The sequence below is a fragment of the Narcine bancroftii genome, chromosome 12 (genome assembly GCF_036971445.1).
Source record: "Narcine bancroftii isolate sNarBan1 chromosome 12, sNarBan1.hap1, whole genome shotgun sequence".
Lineage (NCBI taxonomy): Eukaryota > Metazoa > Chordata > Chondrichthyes > Torpediniformes > Narcinidae > Narcine > Narcine bancroftii.
In genome coordinates, this window is record NC_091480.1 from 64,320,662 (window position 1) to 64,340,915 (window position 20,254).

The window sequence follows — 20,254 nt, forward strand, 5'->3', positions numbered from 1 at the left end:
AGAATAAATATTTACCATTACTATTTTTGGTAGCTGGAGAGCAGTATTCCTCCACATAAAAAGGAAAAAAAATGCATTTAGCACCCAAACTCAAATGTCTCAGTGTTTCAATTGTTTTGTTATTTGGAGTACGGCAAAACATGTAGGCAAATGCAACAGCTATTTTGCGCACAGCAAAATCCTAAAAACAATGAGATGACAGACCAGCTAAATGGTTGGCCATTCTGCCATGGAGTCAAAAATTTTAAAGAATCTACTGTTTTACAAACTGAATTGTTCAGTTCAAGGATTACATGACACAGGCAGGTTCAGACCTTGAAATTATATTTGATCTAAAAAACAATGCAGCATTCCTTCACCAATATGTTATTTTATCAGTCTTTCAGTTTAAATTTCTTGAAGCGAACTTCAACTCAACAAGCTTCAGGAAAGAATGAATTATCAACTGAGCCAAGCTAAATGTTATATCACATGCAATGTGGAGGTGTTCTGTTCACTAATCACACATCACAAGATACTACAATGCTGAATTGGATAAATGAATCACATACCTATCAAGAGTCTCTGAGTTGATACAAGTTTGGATAAAAGAAATCCAAACAGAGCCAAATTGGAACTGGTCATGGGTAACAAAATGAAAACCACACCAAAATGATGGAGGAACTCAGCGGGTCTTGCAGCATCCGTAGGAGGTCAAGATATATTGCCAATGCTTCAGGCCTGAGCCCTTCTTCAAGCAATCAACTTGAAGAAGGCCTCAGGCCTGAAACATCGGCAATATATCTTGACCTCCTACGGACGCTGCAAGATCGGCTGAGTTCCTCCAGCATTTCAGTGTGTTTTTACTGCAATCACAACATCTGTAGACTTCCGTGTTTCCCTATGAATAACCAAAAGACCAGAGCAAAATGGGGTACTTCAATGCCTCGTCAGATTTGTGGGGTGGGGGAGTAATAATAAGATAGAAAAGAAAATCAAAGCCAGCCAGATTTTATGTTTCCTAATTACTACCAAGAAATTGACATTGAAGTCACAGGATGGTTACAGCACAGGAGGCGGCCATTTGGCCTGCCAAATCGAAACTTGATCTATGCAAAAGCAATCCAGCCAATATCGCTTTCCTGCTTTCTCCCCAAAGCTTTGCAAATTCTGGTACAGATCCAGCTTGCTTTGCCTTGCAACAATTGAATCTGCTTCCAACCAGGCAGTGCATTCCAAACCCTCCCACTCACTACTTGAAGTGTTTTCTTCTGTAACTTTTGGTTCTTTTGTCAATTACTTTAATTCTATGTGCCCTGATTATCTGTCAACGGAAACAATTCTTCCTATTTATTCTGTCACCAAATTTCAAAACTTTAAATATCTCTATCAGATCTCTTCTTTGTTCCAGCTGGGCTCGTGAATATCAAACATATTCACAGGATTAAAGTAACTCATTCCTGAAATTACACTGGATAACGAAGATTTTGCTTCCTGAACAATTTTGGGTGTATTTTAAAGGTTTTTGGGGTGCTGATTATGAAAATCACCTTTAAGATTCCTTATCATACTTTTTTTTAAAAAAAAGATATAACCTATTTTTGTGATTTCCTGTCATATTTCAAGCATACAAAACCATGACGAGCAACCTGTCATTGAAAATTTATTTTCTGCATTCACACTTGGATGTCTTCCCTGCTGATCTTGGTGCAGTCAGTAACGAACATGGTGAAAGGTTTCACCAGGACATTGCGACCATTGAAAAGTGATATCAAGGCAATTGGAATCCATCAATGTCAGCCGACTATTGTTGGACACTGACAGAGAGGAATCAGATGCTAAGTACAAATGAAAATCAGCGGCAAAAGCACTATTAGGTCAATTGAACTAAAGCAATGTGTCTGCATCATGACAAGATTAAACATGCGAAATTCAATAAAAGTTCATTCACTGTTTCTCCAACTTCCTACATGATAGAGCAAATCTGAAATGATCTTTGTGTTCAGCTTGAAGTTGTCTATCATAATCCCCAACACTTTTTTTTCAGGAAGCAAACCTTTTGTTAAAAAAATTGTATCCAGGGTAATTTTTACTTTATCTCCTCTGCACCCTCTCTAATTTTTTTTCCCCCCCTGAAATGTTGCACCCAGAACTGGACCCCATATTCCAATTGAGGCTCACCCCAAAGTCGCATAAAGGTTCATCATGCTCTTGGACTCCATGGCTACATTTCTAATGTCTCGGATCTTGCATGGTTTTCACAACATTCTCTGCCTTTTTTTTTAAATGGTTGTTTTTCCTCTTGGATTTATGCTCCCTAACCTTCTCATTCTTTTTATTAAAGTGAATCACTGCATCTCTCAGCATTAAATATCATTTGCCACATTCCTGTCGATTTCATGAGCTGGTCTACATTTTTCTCTTTCCACAGATGCTGCCTCATCTGCAGCATTTTCTGTTTGCATCACAAAAAGCATATTTGGTTTCAGTATTCCATCAATGTGAAATTTCAAAAAATGATTTCAGTTTGCAAAAGTAAACAGTGAAATGCTTCAACTCAAATGCAGCTGTAAATCCACAGTAATTGGACATTGTGATAAAACGACTGAGTCATAGCCATTGAGGGGTTGAGACAGAGGCAAAGCTCTCAAAGAGAGGGTGGAGTAACAAAAAGGTGCCACAGTGGTGGCAATGGTGGAAATAAAACATATCTAAAAATGGTCAATGATGAGAATGTATGGACACCACACCAAGGATGCCAAGAGGCTTGAAACGGTTTTATTTTTTGTAAATAATTTATTGTAAATAAAATCTATTTTTGGAAAAAATGGCCATTATAGGGCAAAGAAGCGGTCCCCTCAAACCATCACATCCTTGGCAACCTTTTTGCCCATATTAGGACTGTCTCTTCTATGCCCTACCCATTTAAGTGGTTGTCTAAACATTTCAAACATGCATAACTCCACCAACAAGTTATGCTCCGAACAAAAAAAAATTCCCATTAACTCTCCTTTAAAACTCCTTCCTCCTACCTTAAACCAATGCCCTTTTGTTTTTAATACCCCAATGATGGTAAAAATATTCTGTCAACCGACCCCATGTTTCTTACAATTTTATACTGTTATCAGGTCATTCTTCAGCCTTTTCTCTCCAGGCAACACAAACTCAGCTGATCCAATCTCTCTCACCATCACTAGAATCTTCAATCCAAGCAACATCCAAGTATATCTCCTATACAACCACTTGCCTGGCCACATTTTGTCATGCCGTGATGAAGAGCTCAAGCCCAAATCGTTGGTTCTGTATCTTTATCTTTGCTATATAAAGAACACTGTTTGACCTGCTGAGTTTCTCCAGTATTGTGTTTCTAAACTATACTCTAAATGCAGTCCTACGAACACTTTGTAAAGTTATAATGTCCACACTTTTATATTCTATGCCTTGACCTACAACATTTGCCTTCTTCACCACCCTACCTACCCATGTTGCCGCTTTCAGGGAACTAAAAACTTAAACCCCATTGTCTCCCTGTTCATCAGCATTCTTTAGTGCTCTATTATTTACTGTAAATGTCCAATCTCTATTTGACTTTCAAAAATACATCACCATGCATGCGACATGATTAAATTCTATCTGCCAGCACTCTGCCCAACTTTCTATCTGATTTATATACTGCTGTAGCCTTAGACAAACTTCCTCACTGCCCATGACACCATCAACTTTTGTGTCATCTGAAAACTTATTGATCATCCAATCATATTGTTAATATACATCACAAACTGGGTCCCAGCAACAAGCCTTACGTTATACCACTGGTCACACACTTCCAATCAGAAAAGCATCCTTCCACCACTACCCTCTGCCTCCCATCACCAAGACATTTACTATTGAGGCTATTAAGAGGCAACAGAGTTAATAGGATTACCGTATATGCTGACATACAAGACAGGACTTGAACTTTTAATATTGGGCAGTCAATGTACATAATATGCTTCTTTTATTACACTTCGATAAACTACTTGACCACCCTCCATGGGTAGAAAGGGAAGTACAAAAAGTACTTCTATGTTGCCAATTTTAGGGTACTTTTTAAACCCTTTTTATAAATTCACTGATAATTAGACATAGTTTGAGAATATGGGCACTATATAGAAAGTATTTTGGATTTCAGAGTTTTTCTCTTTCCAGCCCTATTATATCTAATCATCTTTTTCAACCTTCTTTGCAAGATACTGTCCTTAATGAGTGGCATAGATTGGGTATTAAAATTTTTTAAGACCTTTTTATTTAGAACTATTTTGCTTCCTTTGAGCAATTGGTAGTAAAATTTAACTTGCCAAACTTTCTTTTTTTTTAGATATTTACAAGTTAGACATTTTGTTCAATCACAGATCCCTGACTTCCCTGAGGCAAAAATTCTTGATTTAGTTTTTGATTTATAACTTTATCAAAGGTTTAATATCTGTTATTTATAATAATTTGCTTGATTTAAGGATAGCCTTGCTAGTTAAAATCAAGAACGATTGGGAACAGGATTTGAATCTTTCATTCTCAGATAAGGTGTGGGACTCTATTTGTAATCTGATAAATACAACCTCCTTTTGTGCATGACACAGTTTGTTGCAATTTAAAGTGGTCTATGGAGTCTATATGTCTAAAGTTAAATTGTCTCATTTTTATTCAGATATAAATCCTCTATGTGGCAAATGTAAAATTGTTGGTGCTTCTTTGGTTCACATGTTCTGGACTTGCCCAGTTTAGAAAAATTTTGGAAAGATATTTCAAACATTGGTGATTCTTAACTTCAAATTAGAACCTTGCCCTTTAATTGCTCTATTCAGATCATTTCAAGATAATGTTTTACTGACTCCAACCCAAAACCGAATTTTATCTTTTACTTCGTTGATGACCAGACGTGCAATTTTGATTAAATGAAAAGACAATACTCCACCTATACAATGGTTAAATGATATTATGTCTTGTTTAAGTTTAGAAAAAATTAGATATGCCATTGAAGAGTCAAATATTTACTTCCAAAAGACATGGGGCCATTTATCATAACCTAAAGAATTTGGTTTGTTCTGAAGCTTTGGTGCTGTCCAGCTCCAGGTTGTTGTCACTTGATTCCTACGTGTTAGCTTTTAACTTTGCTTAGTGGTAAGGGTTTTGAATTATTAGGTTTTCTTTTTTTTTCCCTCATCTTTTGAATTGTACATTACAATATATAATTAATTGTACCATTCAATTTTGCATAATATAAATATCAATAAAAAATTTTTAAAAATTTAAAAGTCACTGGAAAACCAGGGTCGTCTTATACGCCAAGTTTAAAATTTGAGCCTTATCAGCAAAGTCTCAGTGCTTCCCCAAGCCAAGTATAAAATCCAAACTCAAATAGAGAAATCTCAGTGCTCCCCCACGGGGTCCATCTGCTGAGCCCAACTGCCATCAACTCTATACAGGCTTCAAGCAGTCTATTAAAAGAGCTGACAGTGGTTCACTTTAAAATATGCTAATAAGATTTAAAACTTTACTGGGTAATTTGCTTTTAAAATATTGTGACAGCATCACTCCACTGGTTAGTGGGATGATGGACTACTCGGACAGGAAGACTTGGGGTAGTAAAGGATCATTAGGCCAGTACAACTTGGGGGTAGTCTTATACAACCTGCATAGCTCAAAACCTAAAATTTTGGTGGAAATTCAGGGGATCATCTTGTACACAAGTTGTCTCATACGCCGGCATCTATGGTAAAATAATTTAAATTTTAATGAATCAAAACTCTAATCTTTCTACACGAATTTATTGTGGAAAGGAGGATAAGGAAGCTTTTTATAAAGCTTCACATTGGCCCATTAAACATCACATTTAATGCAAAAATATTAATACCAAAATAAGATCGAGAACAACTGGGAAAATGTTAGACTCTCAATGAAGTAATCATAATTTTTCACCTGATGACTCAAAGAGAGCCACTGTTGTTGCACTTTGCTCAAAGCCAACACGTGCGAGCTCGTCTGATAGCCCCTCCATCCCCAAAACATTGGCATGCTTCAGCGATTCCCTCTCAGTTCTGTTCGCTCCTCCGTTTCCAAGTTCGGTCAACACAAGTGATGGATCAAATTGTTTCAGTTCTCTTTGTCCATGTAAACTCTGCTCTCCACAATTGCAAAATGCACACAGTTTCTGCTCCAGGCTGTTCAAAAGGACGACTCAAAGCATTAGTTCTCGTCATGGACTTTTTTTTTTTTAATTATGCACAAAATCTGATTAAAATTAGACTAATATTTTGCTACCCACAAGTTTTTAAAATTGACGACTTTTCAACTCCCATAATTAAATGAAGCTGCTGATAACTCAAAAACCAATAGAGCAAAAATCTCGCAAAGTAACACTGCTTTGAAATCTGAAAACCAACATTTGTTTAAGGAAGGGAAGATGATTGACAAGAGTAGGGCAGTGGATGTTGTCTATGTAGACTTTAGTTTAGCTTTTGATAAGGCTCCTCATGCTGGGCTTGTCCAGAAATAATTTGTATGAATTCACTGTGAATTGGTCATTTGGGTGCAAAGTTGGCTTGGTCATGGACAGTTTGACAAGTGATATTCCACAAGGATTGGTACTGGATGGAGCCTTCATTGTTTGCAATATACATGACAAATTTGGATGAAAATGTCAATGGCCTGTAAGCAAGTTTGTAGATGGCATAAAAATTGATGAAGTCATGGATAATGAGGAAGGCTGTCAAGTCAGATGTGTTTCAGATGCCTGCGTTTTTGACGCATACGAGCTGTTTGAGAATTGCATTCTTGTGTCTGCTGCGTCATCCGCAAATCTTGAGGATTTGGGAGGTCAGGTGCAAGATGAAAATATACAGTAAATGGCAGGACCCTTAGGAGCACTGATGTATTGAAGGAACTTGGGGTGCAAATCCAGGTCCCTGAAAGTAGCCACACAACTGGATAGGGTGGTAGATAGGGTGGTAATCCATCAGTCAGGCCACCAGGTACAAAGGTTGGGAAGTCATGTTACAACTGTATAAAACATAGGTTGGGCCACATGTGTGGCGTTCTCGTCACCACACTCTATGAAGGGTGTGGAAACTTTAGAAAGGGTAAAGAGAAGGTTCACCAGGAATACATTTTGGAATATATTAGCTATAAAACAGAGGTTGAACAAACTTCCGTAGGGGTTTCTCTGGAGTATCAGAAGCTGAGCAGAAACACACAAAATAATGAGAGGTAGACAGCCTTTTCCCCAGGGTGGAAAGGTTATGTACTGGAGATTTAAGGTGAGAGAGGAAGTTTACACAGAGAGGATGTACCTAAAACATACTGCCAGGGGAGGTGGTATAAGCAGATAAGATAGTAACATTTAAGAGACATTGAGATAGACACATGAACAAGCAGAGAATGGAGGGATATGCAGGTACATGGGAATAGTTTACATTGGCATTATGGTCATTGCAGACAAAATGGGCCAAAGGAGGCACTGCTGTTCTTTACTGTGTGTAACAAAAAGATCAAACCACTCATTAGATGTTATTCGGACAAGCTCAATCCTTGCTGTGCTTCATGTAGGATTTGCAACCTTCAACTTTTTTTTTAAAACCATAACACACTCCTTACATGGTATACATAGCCCCTTTGTACTTCAATTTCAGTTCACTTTTCCCTAGTTTTCGTGTGTTTGAGAATTAATTTTAACTTAGACATACAGCCCTTGTGGCCCATGAGACCGTGCCGCCCAGATACACCAATGTTTAAACCCTCATATTTTGAAAGGTGGAAGGAAACCCACACAGACACAGGAAGAATGCACAAACTCCTGACAGACCATGCTGGACTTGAACGTGGGTCACTGGTACTGTAATAGTATTGTGCTAAACACTGCGTCAACTGTCCCACATTTGTTGAATAAGGGAGAATCAAACTCATTTAAAACCCTTCCTTAAAATGCACATTTTTGAGGGTAGGAGTGGAAAGGAAAAAATGTAAGGGGGGGGGGGGTGGGGGGGTGGGAGGAGAAAGAGAATTTTTTGAACTGCTTCCTTGAACTGGTATCCAGCACCAATGAGGATTGGTAGATGCCGGTTGCTTGAGATTGCGCGTTACGCCATTGGTGAACAGTGAGGCATGGCAAGTTTAAACTTTTGTATTTTTTACTTATTTAATTTCCACGATTCTTTTTTTGCCAGTTGCCTTTGGCTGCCAGTGGGTTGAATTCCGAAAAACAAGGGTTTTACTCTATTTACATTTACCCTAAATAAGGCCAAAACATTTCACACCAGGAGCAGCCTCACCAATGACTTTCATTTATTTTTGTATTCAATGTCATACCGTTAGCTTTCTTAATTACTTGCTGTTCCTCCATGGATTGATCCCAGAGAGGAGGGTGTTAGCCTATAGCCTACGAGGAAAGATTGAATCGACTGGGACTGTACTCACTGGAATTCATTATGAAAGGCATAGATAAAATAGAGATAGGAGAGACTAGAACTAGGGGACATAGCCTCAATTATTCAGGGGAGGAGATTTAGGATGGAGATGAGGAGAAACTGCTTTTCCCAGAGAATGGTAAATCTGTGGAATTCACTGCCCATTGAAGCAGTGGAGGCGACCTCAGTAAATAGATTTAAGACAAGGTTGGATAGATTTTTACATAGTAGGGGAATGAAAGGATATGGGGGGAAAGGTAGGTCGGTGGAGATGAACCTATCATCAGATCAGCCATGATCTGATTGAATGGTAAGAGCAGGCTCGACGGGCCGGATGGCCGACTCCTGCTCCTATTTTGTATGTCGTTATGCTAGACTAATCCGTTGACAAACAGCCACTGGTGGACTAAATTAAGTGGAGATCAAGTTACTGTAATCCCAGAAATTGGAATAATTATGTCATATTTCTCAAATACCCTCTGCACATTTCCACTTTTACCTGCATTTGTCCTTGTGTTGCTCTTTCAAGACAGGCTCTGATGCTCCTTCTTGTTTTGAACAGCCACGAGATTCAGACGGATCCCCTTCATCTTCTTCTGCCAAACAACTTGTTTCAGCAGAGTCAACATTCATAGCTGCAGGGAAAATGTCTTGTATTTAATTCTTTCAGAAACTTGCCTTGTAAAATCACCTATTTTGCAGAAATTACAGCCTCATCATTGTTCATTACTTCATCATTATACTCCAAATAAACACAAGTTTATCACACAAGTGAAAAAAATAATCTAGGATACTTTTTTCTTGAAGGTGAGGCAACGTACAAATTCCCCAGCCATAGGATTATGTGTTCAAGCTTAATTCGGGAATCATCTTCCACATCAGCGAATCTATTCCAATTTTCATGATCACCATAAGAAATCCAAGTTTCTGCTTGGATGCAAAATGGGAACTAAAAACTGTTTTCCGCATGGGAGTATTCTTTAAATAGAAACAGAAAGGTGTTGGTGGGCAGAGGGACTGAGGATTGGGGGCAGGGGAGTGGCTTACACAAATTAGTAAAGTACAGCATGCAGTCAGGAAGGCAAACAGTATACTGGCCTTCATTTCAAGATTTGAGGAGAGTAGAAGTAACTTGATCCAATTACACAAGACCCTAGTGTATACGTATAGAGACGGTTCAACAAGGACAGCGAGTTAACTGCACGAGAACAGATGAAGCAGACAGTGTCTATATGCTCAAGTTCAGAAGAATGAGAGGTGTCCTCATTGAAATGCCCAAAATTCCTTGGTGTTTGACAAGACTGACATGCAGTTGATGTTTTCCACGGGTGGGGTGTCTGAAACCAAAAGTCTGTCTCAAGATTAGGGTTTGGCCATTCAAGACAGAGAGAAGAAATTCCTTCACTCAGAAGATCGTTACAATTTTGAATTCTTTACCCAAAGACTGCTGTGGCAGCACAGTACAATCAAAACACAAACTGAGCTTTACATAGCAAGGGAAATAAAGGGATATGGAATTTGTGTGGGGAAAGTGGGTGAAGTAACAAATCAGTCATGAGCTTACTGAATGGCAGAACATGAATGAGCAAGTGAATGACATATGCCTGCATACGTGTTCTTCTTGTATTAAAATTTCAAGACTACAAATAAAGGATGTTGCTTAATCACAATATAAATTCAGATTTGGTCTCATAAATTACTTTGGGGATCCATAAAACTAGTGGTATTTACTAGCAATTACAACAGTGGGGTGTAATAATATAGACTGAGAAGTAGCTGTGAAGCCCATTGCAAGTGATGTTGAATGGGAATCATTAAATACTTTCATACAATCATAGAAACATGCAAAACGTATCAGGGATTGTAGATCAATCGGGTGGCACGGGCTTGTGAGCCAAAAGGGCCTGTTACCATGCTGTATATCTAAATTTAAATTTAAAAATACAAATTCAAAAAACTTTAAAATTAAATACCGATAACACTTCACGTCTTATTTTTGTGCATCTGAAGACTGAATTGCCTATCTTACTCCATCTCAGTCAGGAATAACTTTGACCCAAACAGTCTGGAAACTCCTCTGACCAGCTGCAAAAGTCGTAACAAACATTATTCGCTGAGCAGTTTTGTGCTTATGCATCACCCTTTGCTTTTTTTTTGTTATTTTGAGGCAACAGTCTGCAATTACGATAAATATACTTCTATTTATTTATCTGGTTATTGATTAATCAAACTAACTTGCATCCTAATCCATATTTCAATAGTCAACGAAGTCAAAGGGCAGAGTAATATGAAACAATAGCTCTAAACTAGTGGCTCTCAACCTTTTCCTTTCCACTCACATAGGATGCCATAGGTTAGTAAGGGATTACTTAAGGTAGTATGCAAGTGGAAAGAAAAAGATTGAGAACCATTGCTCTAAACTATCCCTTAGCCTTCTTAGATTTTTAATCAAGTAGAATCACAATCAGGGTCCAAGTGTTGGGATGGGTGGGGGAATACCGCCGGGTAGATGGGAGTCTAATCTGCATCTCAGAATGAGGGTATAAAATCGAAATCAGAATTTGTCATGAACAATGACAAAATATGTTGTATTGCAGCAGTGTCACAGGGCAAACATTTATATAAACCACCTTACAAAAATAAATAAAAACAGTGCATGAAAAGCCAAAGTAAGGCAGTTTCTGTGGTTTATTGTTGATTCAAGAATCTGATGGCAGAGGGGAAGAAGCTGTCCTTGTGCCACTGAGTGCTCGCCTTCAGGCTCCTGCACCTTTTTCCAGATGGTAGCAGAATGAAGAGGGCCTGGCCTGTACTTTCTTAAGGAACCGCCTCTTGTAGATGTCCTGGTGTAAATCCCCAAATGTGTAACTGAATGTCCGATAGACCAACAGTAAAAAGGACTATGAAGCTGAAGCATGCACGTGGAAGGTAACAATAGACAAGTTGCCACATATTTACAAAGCACTAGAATATTTTAATAATGATCCAGTTCCCAATGTGCCAATGTTCAGACCACAAAATTACACACAGCCTCAGAACAAAATTAATACAAGTAAACAAGCTACACATGCAAAGAGGCATACCTGTGGCACTTGAGCAATTGTCCTCATTGCTTGATTCCATTCCATCCATACTGAACTCTTTTCCTAGGTCCGACACCCCTTACTAACACACCTGAAAAATATATTGGAAACCATATTCTGACAAAGCAACCCAAGATTTGGAAAAAGTAATGGAAGGCGGTGGAATTTCTGCATTAGTAGATTCACTGTCTCAATGCCATATTTGGCTTTCCTAATCAATTCTTAACCAACATCAAGTAATTTTATAACAAAACGGGAAGCTGTCAAATATCACACATTAACTTCGTCCATTAAAATTTTGGCTTTTTTAATTTATTTTGTATAAATTCAGCAATGAGCACACAAAAACAGGAGACACCATTCAGCCCCTTCAGCTTCATGCAACCCATAATTAGATTATGGGTTATTTTCCATTTTATTTTGCATATCCATTTAGTGACACAAAATTAAAAGGACATGATGATTATTATTATTGGCTTGGTCAGTGTCATGTTCGGAGATGCAACATTTAACAAATAAGCTACAACTCCAAGTAAATGAGGAGCAATGAATTTCAGAAAAAGAGAGAAGCCCATCAACTGCATACATGTTAGTAAGAGGCTTTCTTTGTAACTTGCCGTCGACCAGAGAGGGAACGGAAATAGAGGCAGGTAGGGTGTGTGGTGGGGGCCGAAGACAATGACTTGGTCTTTCCAAAGTTTGACGGGATGAAATTTCTGCTCATCTTGTGTTGCATGCTGGACAAGTAGTCTGACAATTGAGAGCTCGATGATGCCAAAATGCAAGTGATGCAATCTTGTCGGGGCACAGGTGGCCACTATTTGGCTCATCAAATCCATGGCAGTAATCCAGCATCATTCCTTCTCTCCCAGTACCCTTGCAATTTACCCTCTCACACACGTGCCCATCAACTCCCCTTTGATTCTTTTGGATTTTTTTGCTTTAGGGCAAAGTCAATGAGGCGCAACAGTTAAGGGACAAATAACAGAAGCCAAGGATAAATCAGAAAACACTGGAGATAACACTGTGGGGAAAAACTATTGCAAACAATTCACTGACTGTAATCAGATAGTTAAGAATGGAACCAAGCAACTGGAGATCCACTCAGCTGGGCAATGGTGGACAGGTGTTATGGAACATAGAACATTACAGCACAGTAAAGGAACTTCAGCCAACGATATTGTTCCAACCTATATATACTTCCAAAAACACTAAATCCTCCCTAATTCATAAACCTTTATTTTTCTTGCATCCCTGTCTAAGAGTCCTTTAAATGTCCCTATTGTCCAGCCTTCACCACCATTCCCTGATGTCTTCACTAAATTTTCCTCCCTTCACTTTGTACAGATGTGCTCTGGTGTTTGCTACTCCTGTCCTGGGAAAAAGGTGCTTTCGACCTCTCATAATCTTGTCGACCTCTATTAAGTCACTGTTCATCCTTCTTCTCTCATAGAAGGTTGTGTTCAACCACATCAAAAACTGCACACAGGACAAGGAATAGGGGTGGAGAGTTTACTTTTGTGTTGCTAACCAGGTCTAAGTGCAGTTTCAGGATCACAGCAAGGCTAAAAAGCCAATTGGAAGGATTCAACATGGAGCTACAAGGTAGAAAAACTGGGTTAAAGACAACTAATTTTTTTTTGTCACATTATTGGACTTCAAATTAAATTAAATAAAAATCTAGTACCAACTGTACAAAATAAGATTAAAAACAAGAAAATTATTAGTATAAAATCTTGACATCTTTCAAATCATTCATGCAATCTATCCTGTTCAATGGTCCATTGCTACACTTTCACCAAAATTATTGTCATTTCTCCCAATTCAAAATTGGACCAACCAGTTCCCACAGGCTTTCATTCTCCCCCACCTTGCTGTATTTTTCACATCGCTGGATTGCCCAAATGTTTCCAGGAGTGATAGAGACAGTCATCTTATCAAGATTACTTAACGGGATGAAGAATCTCAAAACAAATCTGCTGAAACAAGCTGCTTGTACATGTCACATTGCCTCAAATGTCAAGATTATAAATAAAGAAAAAAGTCCAAGTTATACACAAGGCTCAGAAAGCAGAATATCGGTTCAGTGAATAAATTGACCTCTTCCATCAGAATAAATCTGATTAACATAAATGTCGATAGCTACACAGTGAAGAACACTGAAACCAAGTTCAGCTTCATTACTAAAATGAAATTATCCAACTCAAGTCATCAAATTCACAAACATCTTGACCATATGGAGAATCATATTTAAAATGCAAACAGAACCGAGGAAAATTTCTCCCACTTGCAAGTTGCTTAAACAACATTATAATTCACAACCTGCTTTAAAATAAACTTATGAAAGTGTCTTGTTATACTACAGGAAAAAAGGTTGGTTTTAGTAAAATAAAAAGGTACATCAATTGCTAGATAGCGCAGCAACAAGTAGAACTGGTGAAAAAAAAAATTCATCTTTCTCTGAAACTAATACAAATAAGCATGACCATTCAAAACATACAATAAACAAATGTGCTGGAGAAACAAACATTTTGAGCCTGAGCCCTTCGTTGGGTAGAAGCAAAAATAGGCAGGCGCCCGAATAAAAAGGCTGAGGTAGGGAGGAAGGGCAGGGAGAAGAGTACAGGCTAACAGACAAGAGATCAAAGGTGGATACAGATGGGAGGATAGAAGAAAAAAATGCTGAGGTGAAAGGGAGAGAAGGTAGCTCTCTGACAGGAGAAAGGGAAGGAGGCAGAGAGATGGAAGAAAGGAGATAGAGGAATAGGGAAAGAGAGACTTGGGGGAGAGGGGTTAACAGAAAGTCGACGTTAGATTCGTCTGGTTGGAGAATGAGCAGACGGGAAAAAAGTTGTTGCCCCAATCTGTAGGTGGCCTCATTTGGCAGAGCACGAGGCCATGGACAGACATGTCGATGTGGCAATGGCACATGAGATTGAAATGGTTGGTCACTGGAAGGCCCTTGCAACAGACAGAGCAAAGTTAACAAATTATCTGCCAGTCTGCATCCAGTCTCAATGTAGAAGCCACATTGGGAGCACCGGATGCAATAAATGATCCCTGCAGATTCACAAGCGTTGTCGCTTCACTTGGAAGGAGTGTTTGTGGCTCAGAATGGTGGTGAAGGAGGTGTGGGTGCAAGTGTGCCATACCTTGGGCTCACATGGGTAGGTACTGAGGGGACGATTCGTGGTAAGAGACATGTGAATGAGGGAGAACCCCACCAACTCAAACAAGAATGAATTATAAATGTCATTCCCTCATTGCCGTTGAATCTAAACTCTGAAACATCTGCCCATCAATGCTGTGCACATGCCTTCCGTGCTTCAATAGGCCTCACTGCCACCTTCTTAAGGTCAATAGATGCTGGTCTTGCCAAGTTTATAACTGTCTTCCACTGAAACAAGACACAACATGAATAGGCAGCCATAGATCAGGTAGTTCCGTTGGTGGAAGAGCCAAAGCTGGAGATATTCAATGAGACAATCACTTGTACAATAAAAATCTTTGCGCAAGAAAATGTAAAAATGTGGAGCATGGCATTACTGAGTGATATAGGTTATATCAAATCAATACCCTTGATTAATTTATAGAGAGAAAGGAGAAAGAATATGCCACAGAACTATTCAAAGTAGACTTGTATAGCGCATAACATTTGTTTAGATCTCTTCAATGGCATTAATAGTTTACTAAAACTGAGGTTTTAGAGGCATGGCAAATCATATAACAACAATTTCAACAGGTCAATGTTTAACCATTCAAGAACAATTATTGCAGGAGTGGTCCAAAAGAACTAAGTTAATTATTTCTTTTCCATTTTTTTTTGCATGCACCATTTATTGTAAAAGACATGGGCATACACAAAATCAATTTGAATGTAAATTTCAATTCTTTGCTCTTCCTAAATTAAGGTTCAAACAAACAGCACTTCATTTCTTAATATAGGCTTAGCAGAGTCTGCTGCATGTGAGGCACTCAAACTGAATAATAAACATGAAACTACTCAATTCTGTCCAATATGGTGTTGGTTGCACTCTGAGCACAATGAGGTTTCCAACTGAACAACATCAATTAAAGAATGTTCCCTTAAAAGTTCTTCCTTTTAAAAAAAACACCTAAGAAAGCACTCTTAAATATTACTAAGAACCCTATAATTCTAAATTCTTTTGCAGTATGGCAAGCTCACACAGTTATTGGTGTAAATACTTCATTATGTCAGAAAATTCCTCTGTGGAATAACCCCAATATCCCCCATCTGATTGCAGATGCAATTTTTAAAAATTGGGTTAATAGTGGTATTTTAAAAAGTTGAAGATTTATATAGCCAAAAATTTTCAACAATCGTCTGGTAAATTCAATCTACCAAATCATAATTTAATGAAATATTTTCAGATTAGACATTGGGTCTGTAACAGTTGTGGTTCTCAAACTTTTTCTTCCCACTTACCACTAAGTATTCCCTATGCCATAGGTGCTCTGTGATTAGAAAGGGATTGCTTAAGGTGGTGTGTGGGTGGGAAGAAAAAGTTTGAAAACCACTGTTTTAATCGTACCTCATTGACTCGATATGTGCACGGATATACCTCATTGACTCGATATGTGCACGGATTCAGAACTCCAAAGGAAATGGGTCAAAGACAATTTTTCTCAAGCAAAATATTTCAGTAGTAATTGGGTCTAAAGTAGTGATTTTCAACCTTCCCTTCCCTCTCACATACCACCTTCAGCAATCCCTTACTAATCACAGCACCTATGGCATAAGGATTACTTATGTGAGTGGAAAGAAAAAGGTTGAGAACCACTGAGTTGCACAGACTATCCTCAAATTCCAACAGAATCCCTGTTTGCTTAGTGAAGCCCTGTACACTACAAAGGGTCTTACATCGTCTATTTATATTATTTAAAATAGTAGCTTGCAAATTTATACTAAAAGTAATATTAAAAATAAATGGGAATCAGATCTTGAATGCAATTACGATGATGCTGATTGGTGTAATATCCTTCAAATGTATCAAACTGTATTAATCTCCACAAAACAGACAAATACAGTTTAATATCTTTCATAGGTCCGACTACACTCCATATAGACTGCACAATATATACCATAACCCCTGCAAATTGTAAGAGATGTGACGGATATTTATTTCATATGCTTTGGAATTGCTCGCATCTGGAAGACTTTTGGAAATACATTGTTAGAATAACTTCAGATATTATAAAAACCAAAATTTCATTTGACCCTAGGGTCTGGATTTTGAGAGATCTATAAGATCTTAACCTAAATCACCAGAAAAAATACTTCATATTGCTTGCGGCCACAGTTGGGAAAAAGTGTACCCTACAAAATGGAAATTTGAATTTCCTCCTTCACAGGAACACCTGAAAAGATCCAGTTTAGTGTGAGGAGGAAATCAGCAACATATGAAAAACTATGGGGCTCTTTTTTGGCCTTATTACCATCATTACACCTCCTCAGCTGCTGAATTAGTACTGATACCTGTCTTCCCATGCTCCTACTATCTGCTTAATATAGTAATAAGCACCTTAAATTAATCACACTTGATTGAATTTTATTTTTGCTATTTTTCCAATTGTGAACATAAGAGAAATTTCTACCATACCAGGGTTGCAGGTGGTGGGTGGAAGGGATCATTTGGTTTTTTTTTGCCCTTGTGCGTATGTTTATATATTTTTTTTAAAAAGCCCATTTTGCTTCAATTAAAATAGCTTTAAAAAAAACATGAAACTACAGCATGTTGACGCAAATGTCAACTTCTATCATTCTGCACATTCCAGTTTCTGAAAAAGGCAAAATGGACACTGCCTGTGCACTTTGGGTTTTCAAAAGTTTTGCATTTGATAAAAAATATTAAATTTACATGGCACTGCAAGTAAAAGGAAGTCATGTAATTTTAGAGTTTAAAATTAATATCCAGAAAGAAATTGCCTCAAACTACAATGCCATCCAATAGCAAAAGTATAAAATAATTGTCATGGCAATCACAGCAAAATCACATATTGAGTAATATACCAAACTGGACTTCCAAACTTGTGGAGATTTGTACACAATTATCTAGTTAGTACAATTTCAAAAATAATTGAAAATCTATAAAATAGCAAGTGAAAGCACTGTGGAACATCTGATCACCTTATGATTCTTAAATCCAAACACCACAATAAAAACAATGAGAGGGTCATTCTTTTGAATCAGGTTACAAAAACAAAGGCCAATTAAGTATTACTGGGCTTTGCAAAACTAAACGAAGAACTGCTTTTTGCCTATGGAACACAAAAATAGTTTACTCATTATTTGGGGGGGGGGGTTGAAGAAAAGAAACACAAGATTTTTGAAGTATTTTCAAGAGCTTTAATGTTAAATGCTGAATATCAGCATCAAGATGATCCTCAAAATATTATCAAATGTTTTATCTCACAGCTGAGATAAAATGCCACTCGTGCTAGAAAACACACACTGCACTGTGTGCAAAACTGAATTGCTTCCACATAAAAAAAAAGTCCTCAAACATACAATACAGCTTTTGCCACCGAAGGAAAAAATATGAGACCACTCACATAATAAAACTCCTGGATTTCCATGCAAAAATCTTCCATGTAAAACTAACTTTGAATGCACAAGTATAATCAATTCAGAACAGTTCATAATTCAAACAGCAGTAACAAAAGCTCAAACCGAGTAACTGACCTGTCCTTATTTGGCTTTGAAGTCCAATATAAACTAAACTCCATTTCTAATGCAATGTTTTCTTCTTCAGGCATGTTATTTCCATACTTATGAAATATGAACATTTAACGTTATTAATTTGATCCTGATTCAAGTTATGTTCTTAATTTTAAATCTATATTTTGCAACATTTTACAAATGGCAAACCGTCACATCAGTTTAAACGAAACCGACGAAAAACTATTTACCTTATTGCTTGCCCTATTCCTATACCCCCCACACTCCATAAATCCTGGTGGAAATACTCCACTGCGTGGTTGATCCCATTCTTGCACAGAAAGCTTTAGATCGACATTGGCCTCGGGCAAGAGGCTTCAGCTCGGGCTCGGGCCCCGGCCACTCCTCACTCTCTTCGGCTTCGGCTTCACCTTTTCCTGTCACGAAGTAATCAAAAACATTCAACAAAACTCGAGAGTAAAGATAAAAATTAAAAGAAAGCCCCGACTTGACCTAAACCTACAGAGAGATAAAAAAACAGAATACGAGAAAATGTAAAGAGGACCAAAAACATCCAGTGGAGCAACGGAAACGCCATCACTTCCGTTCCGGTTAGAAACAGTGGCTCCCAAACGCCGTTCCGGTTTAGTAAAATTTTGAACAAAACAACAGCGATGATTGTTTTTAAACGTTAGCAAAGAATAGAGGGCATGTCTGAAAGGCATCTTATATATCCAATTGAGTCGCGAAATCTGCAAATACAAACAACAACGGATCATTGCAATCAAATGCCGAGTTCCGACAGAAAATCCGACCTATCCGTTTCGTAGTAAAACCGAGACGGTTCTCAGTTCCCAAGTCGGATCCCAAAAATTATTTAAACATATCCGACGAAAATCTATTCCTCGGGCTGTTCAAACAATATTTGAGAAGTGGCACAAAAGCCCAAAAATGTATGTACTTCAAAATTAAACGAAACCGTGGAACACGTCAATGAACTAAACTCCTGGCTACACAAAGCATTTCGTACTGGCCAAACAAAAGAATGGGTTAGAAACGGTGGCTCAAATTGGAAACTCAACCTCAAATCGCATTTGCAAACAAAAATGTGTTCATTTCCAAAGTCAAATGAAAACGTAGAGTTTGGCAGCAATTATATACATCTCAAAACATACTTACGATAATGTTAACAAATTGGAGACGTTAAACTGAAGAATGCTGGAATCTGGAGCAAAAAAAATACGAACTGCAAACTGCTCAATTAACATCGAACTATCACTGCACCTTTAATTAAATGTATTTTTTTCCCTACGTCTTACCTGCCACAAAAATGAGTGTATATAAAGGGGTACAACAAGTGATATCCCCACCAGTTTTTTTCCCCCCACTCAGGTTAAAATTAAATGTTTGCTTGGGATCAATTTACCAGCCTGTTGTTCTTAATTTCAAAACCTCCCTGTCCACACAAATGCCACATTGCAGCTACTGCCTCCTGATTTTAAGAAGGAATTTCCCATTTAATCAGATTATTCTTCTGTGCCTCTGGCTTGTTAACTAATTTTGTTACCTCCAGACTCCACTCTTTCAATCCTCTCCTACTTATTCCCATGATCCACTTTCCATAAATTGTAGTTTATCCAAACCTCTGCAGACTGCATTCCTTGTTACGACCAAGTTATTCTGTTATCACACAGCACTTACCAATGTACATCAACTTCCAGACCAGCAACAATGATAAAATTCTCATCCTTCTGTTCAAATTCTTCCATGGTCTTGTGGCTTTACATTTCTTTAAACTCCTCCTGTCTGACAACAGCAGAGAACTCTAATCTCCTGTGCACATCCTACATCTTCTGACCTCTTGCATTTCCCACACTAGTCTTCAGCCATCTGGACAGCAAGCTTGAATTCCCTCCTTTGATCCTCCCTCCCTCCCTCTTCATCTCGCTCAGACCTTTTGAAAACCCTCCTTAAAATATGCCTTTCTGAGCAAGCTTTTGATAATCTGTCCAAATGTTTCTCTTTGGTTCAGTTCTGACTTTTGGCCAATTGCACTCTGTGAAACAGTTTCATAT

The 20,254-nt window shown here is 38.1% G+C and overlaps 1 protein-coding gene across 1 annotated transcript in view; it reads right to left on the reverse strand.

Annotated features, from left to right (window-relative positions):
* The window catches only part of kmt2d (lysine (K)-specific methyltransferase 2D), a 211,852-nt gene that overhangs the window by 170,859 nt on the left and 20,739 nt on the right, over nt 1–20,254 (reverse strand). The window contains exons 3-5 of the mRNA XM_069904938.1: nt 11,501–11,591; nt 8,917–9,052; nt 5,935–6,176 (exon numbers count right to left, since the gene is read on the reverse strand). Coding sequence (XP_069761039.1) covers nt 5,935–6,176; nt 8,917–9,052; nt 11,501–11,549 — 427 coding nt within the window. The 5' untranslated portion in view covers nt 11,550–11,591. The remainder of the gene's footprint in view (nt 1–5,934; nt 6,177–8,916; nt 9,053–11,500; nt 11,592–20,254) is intronic.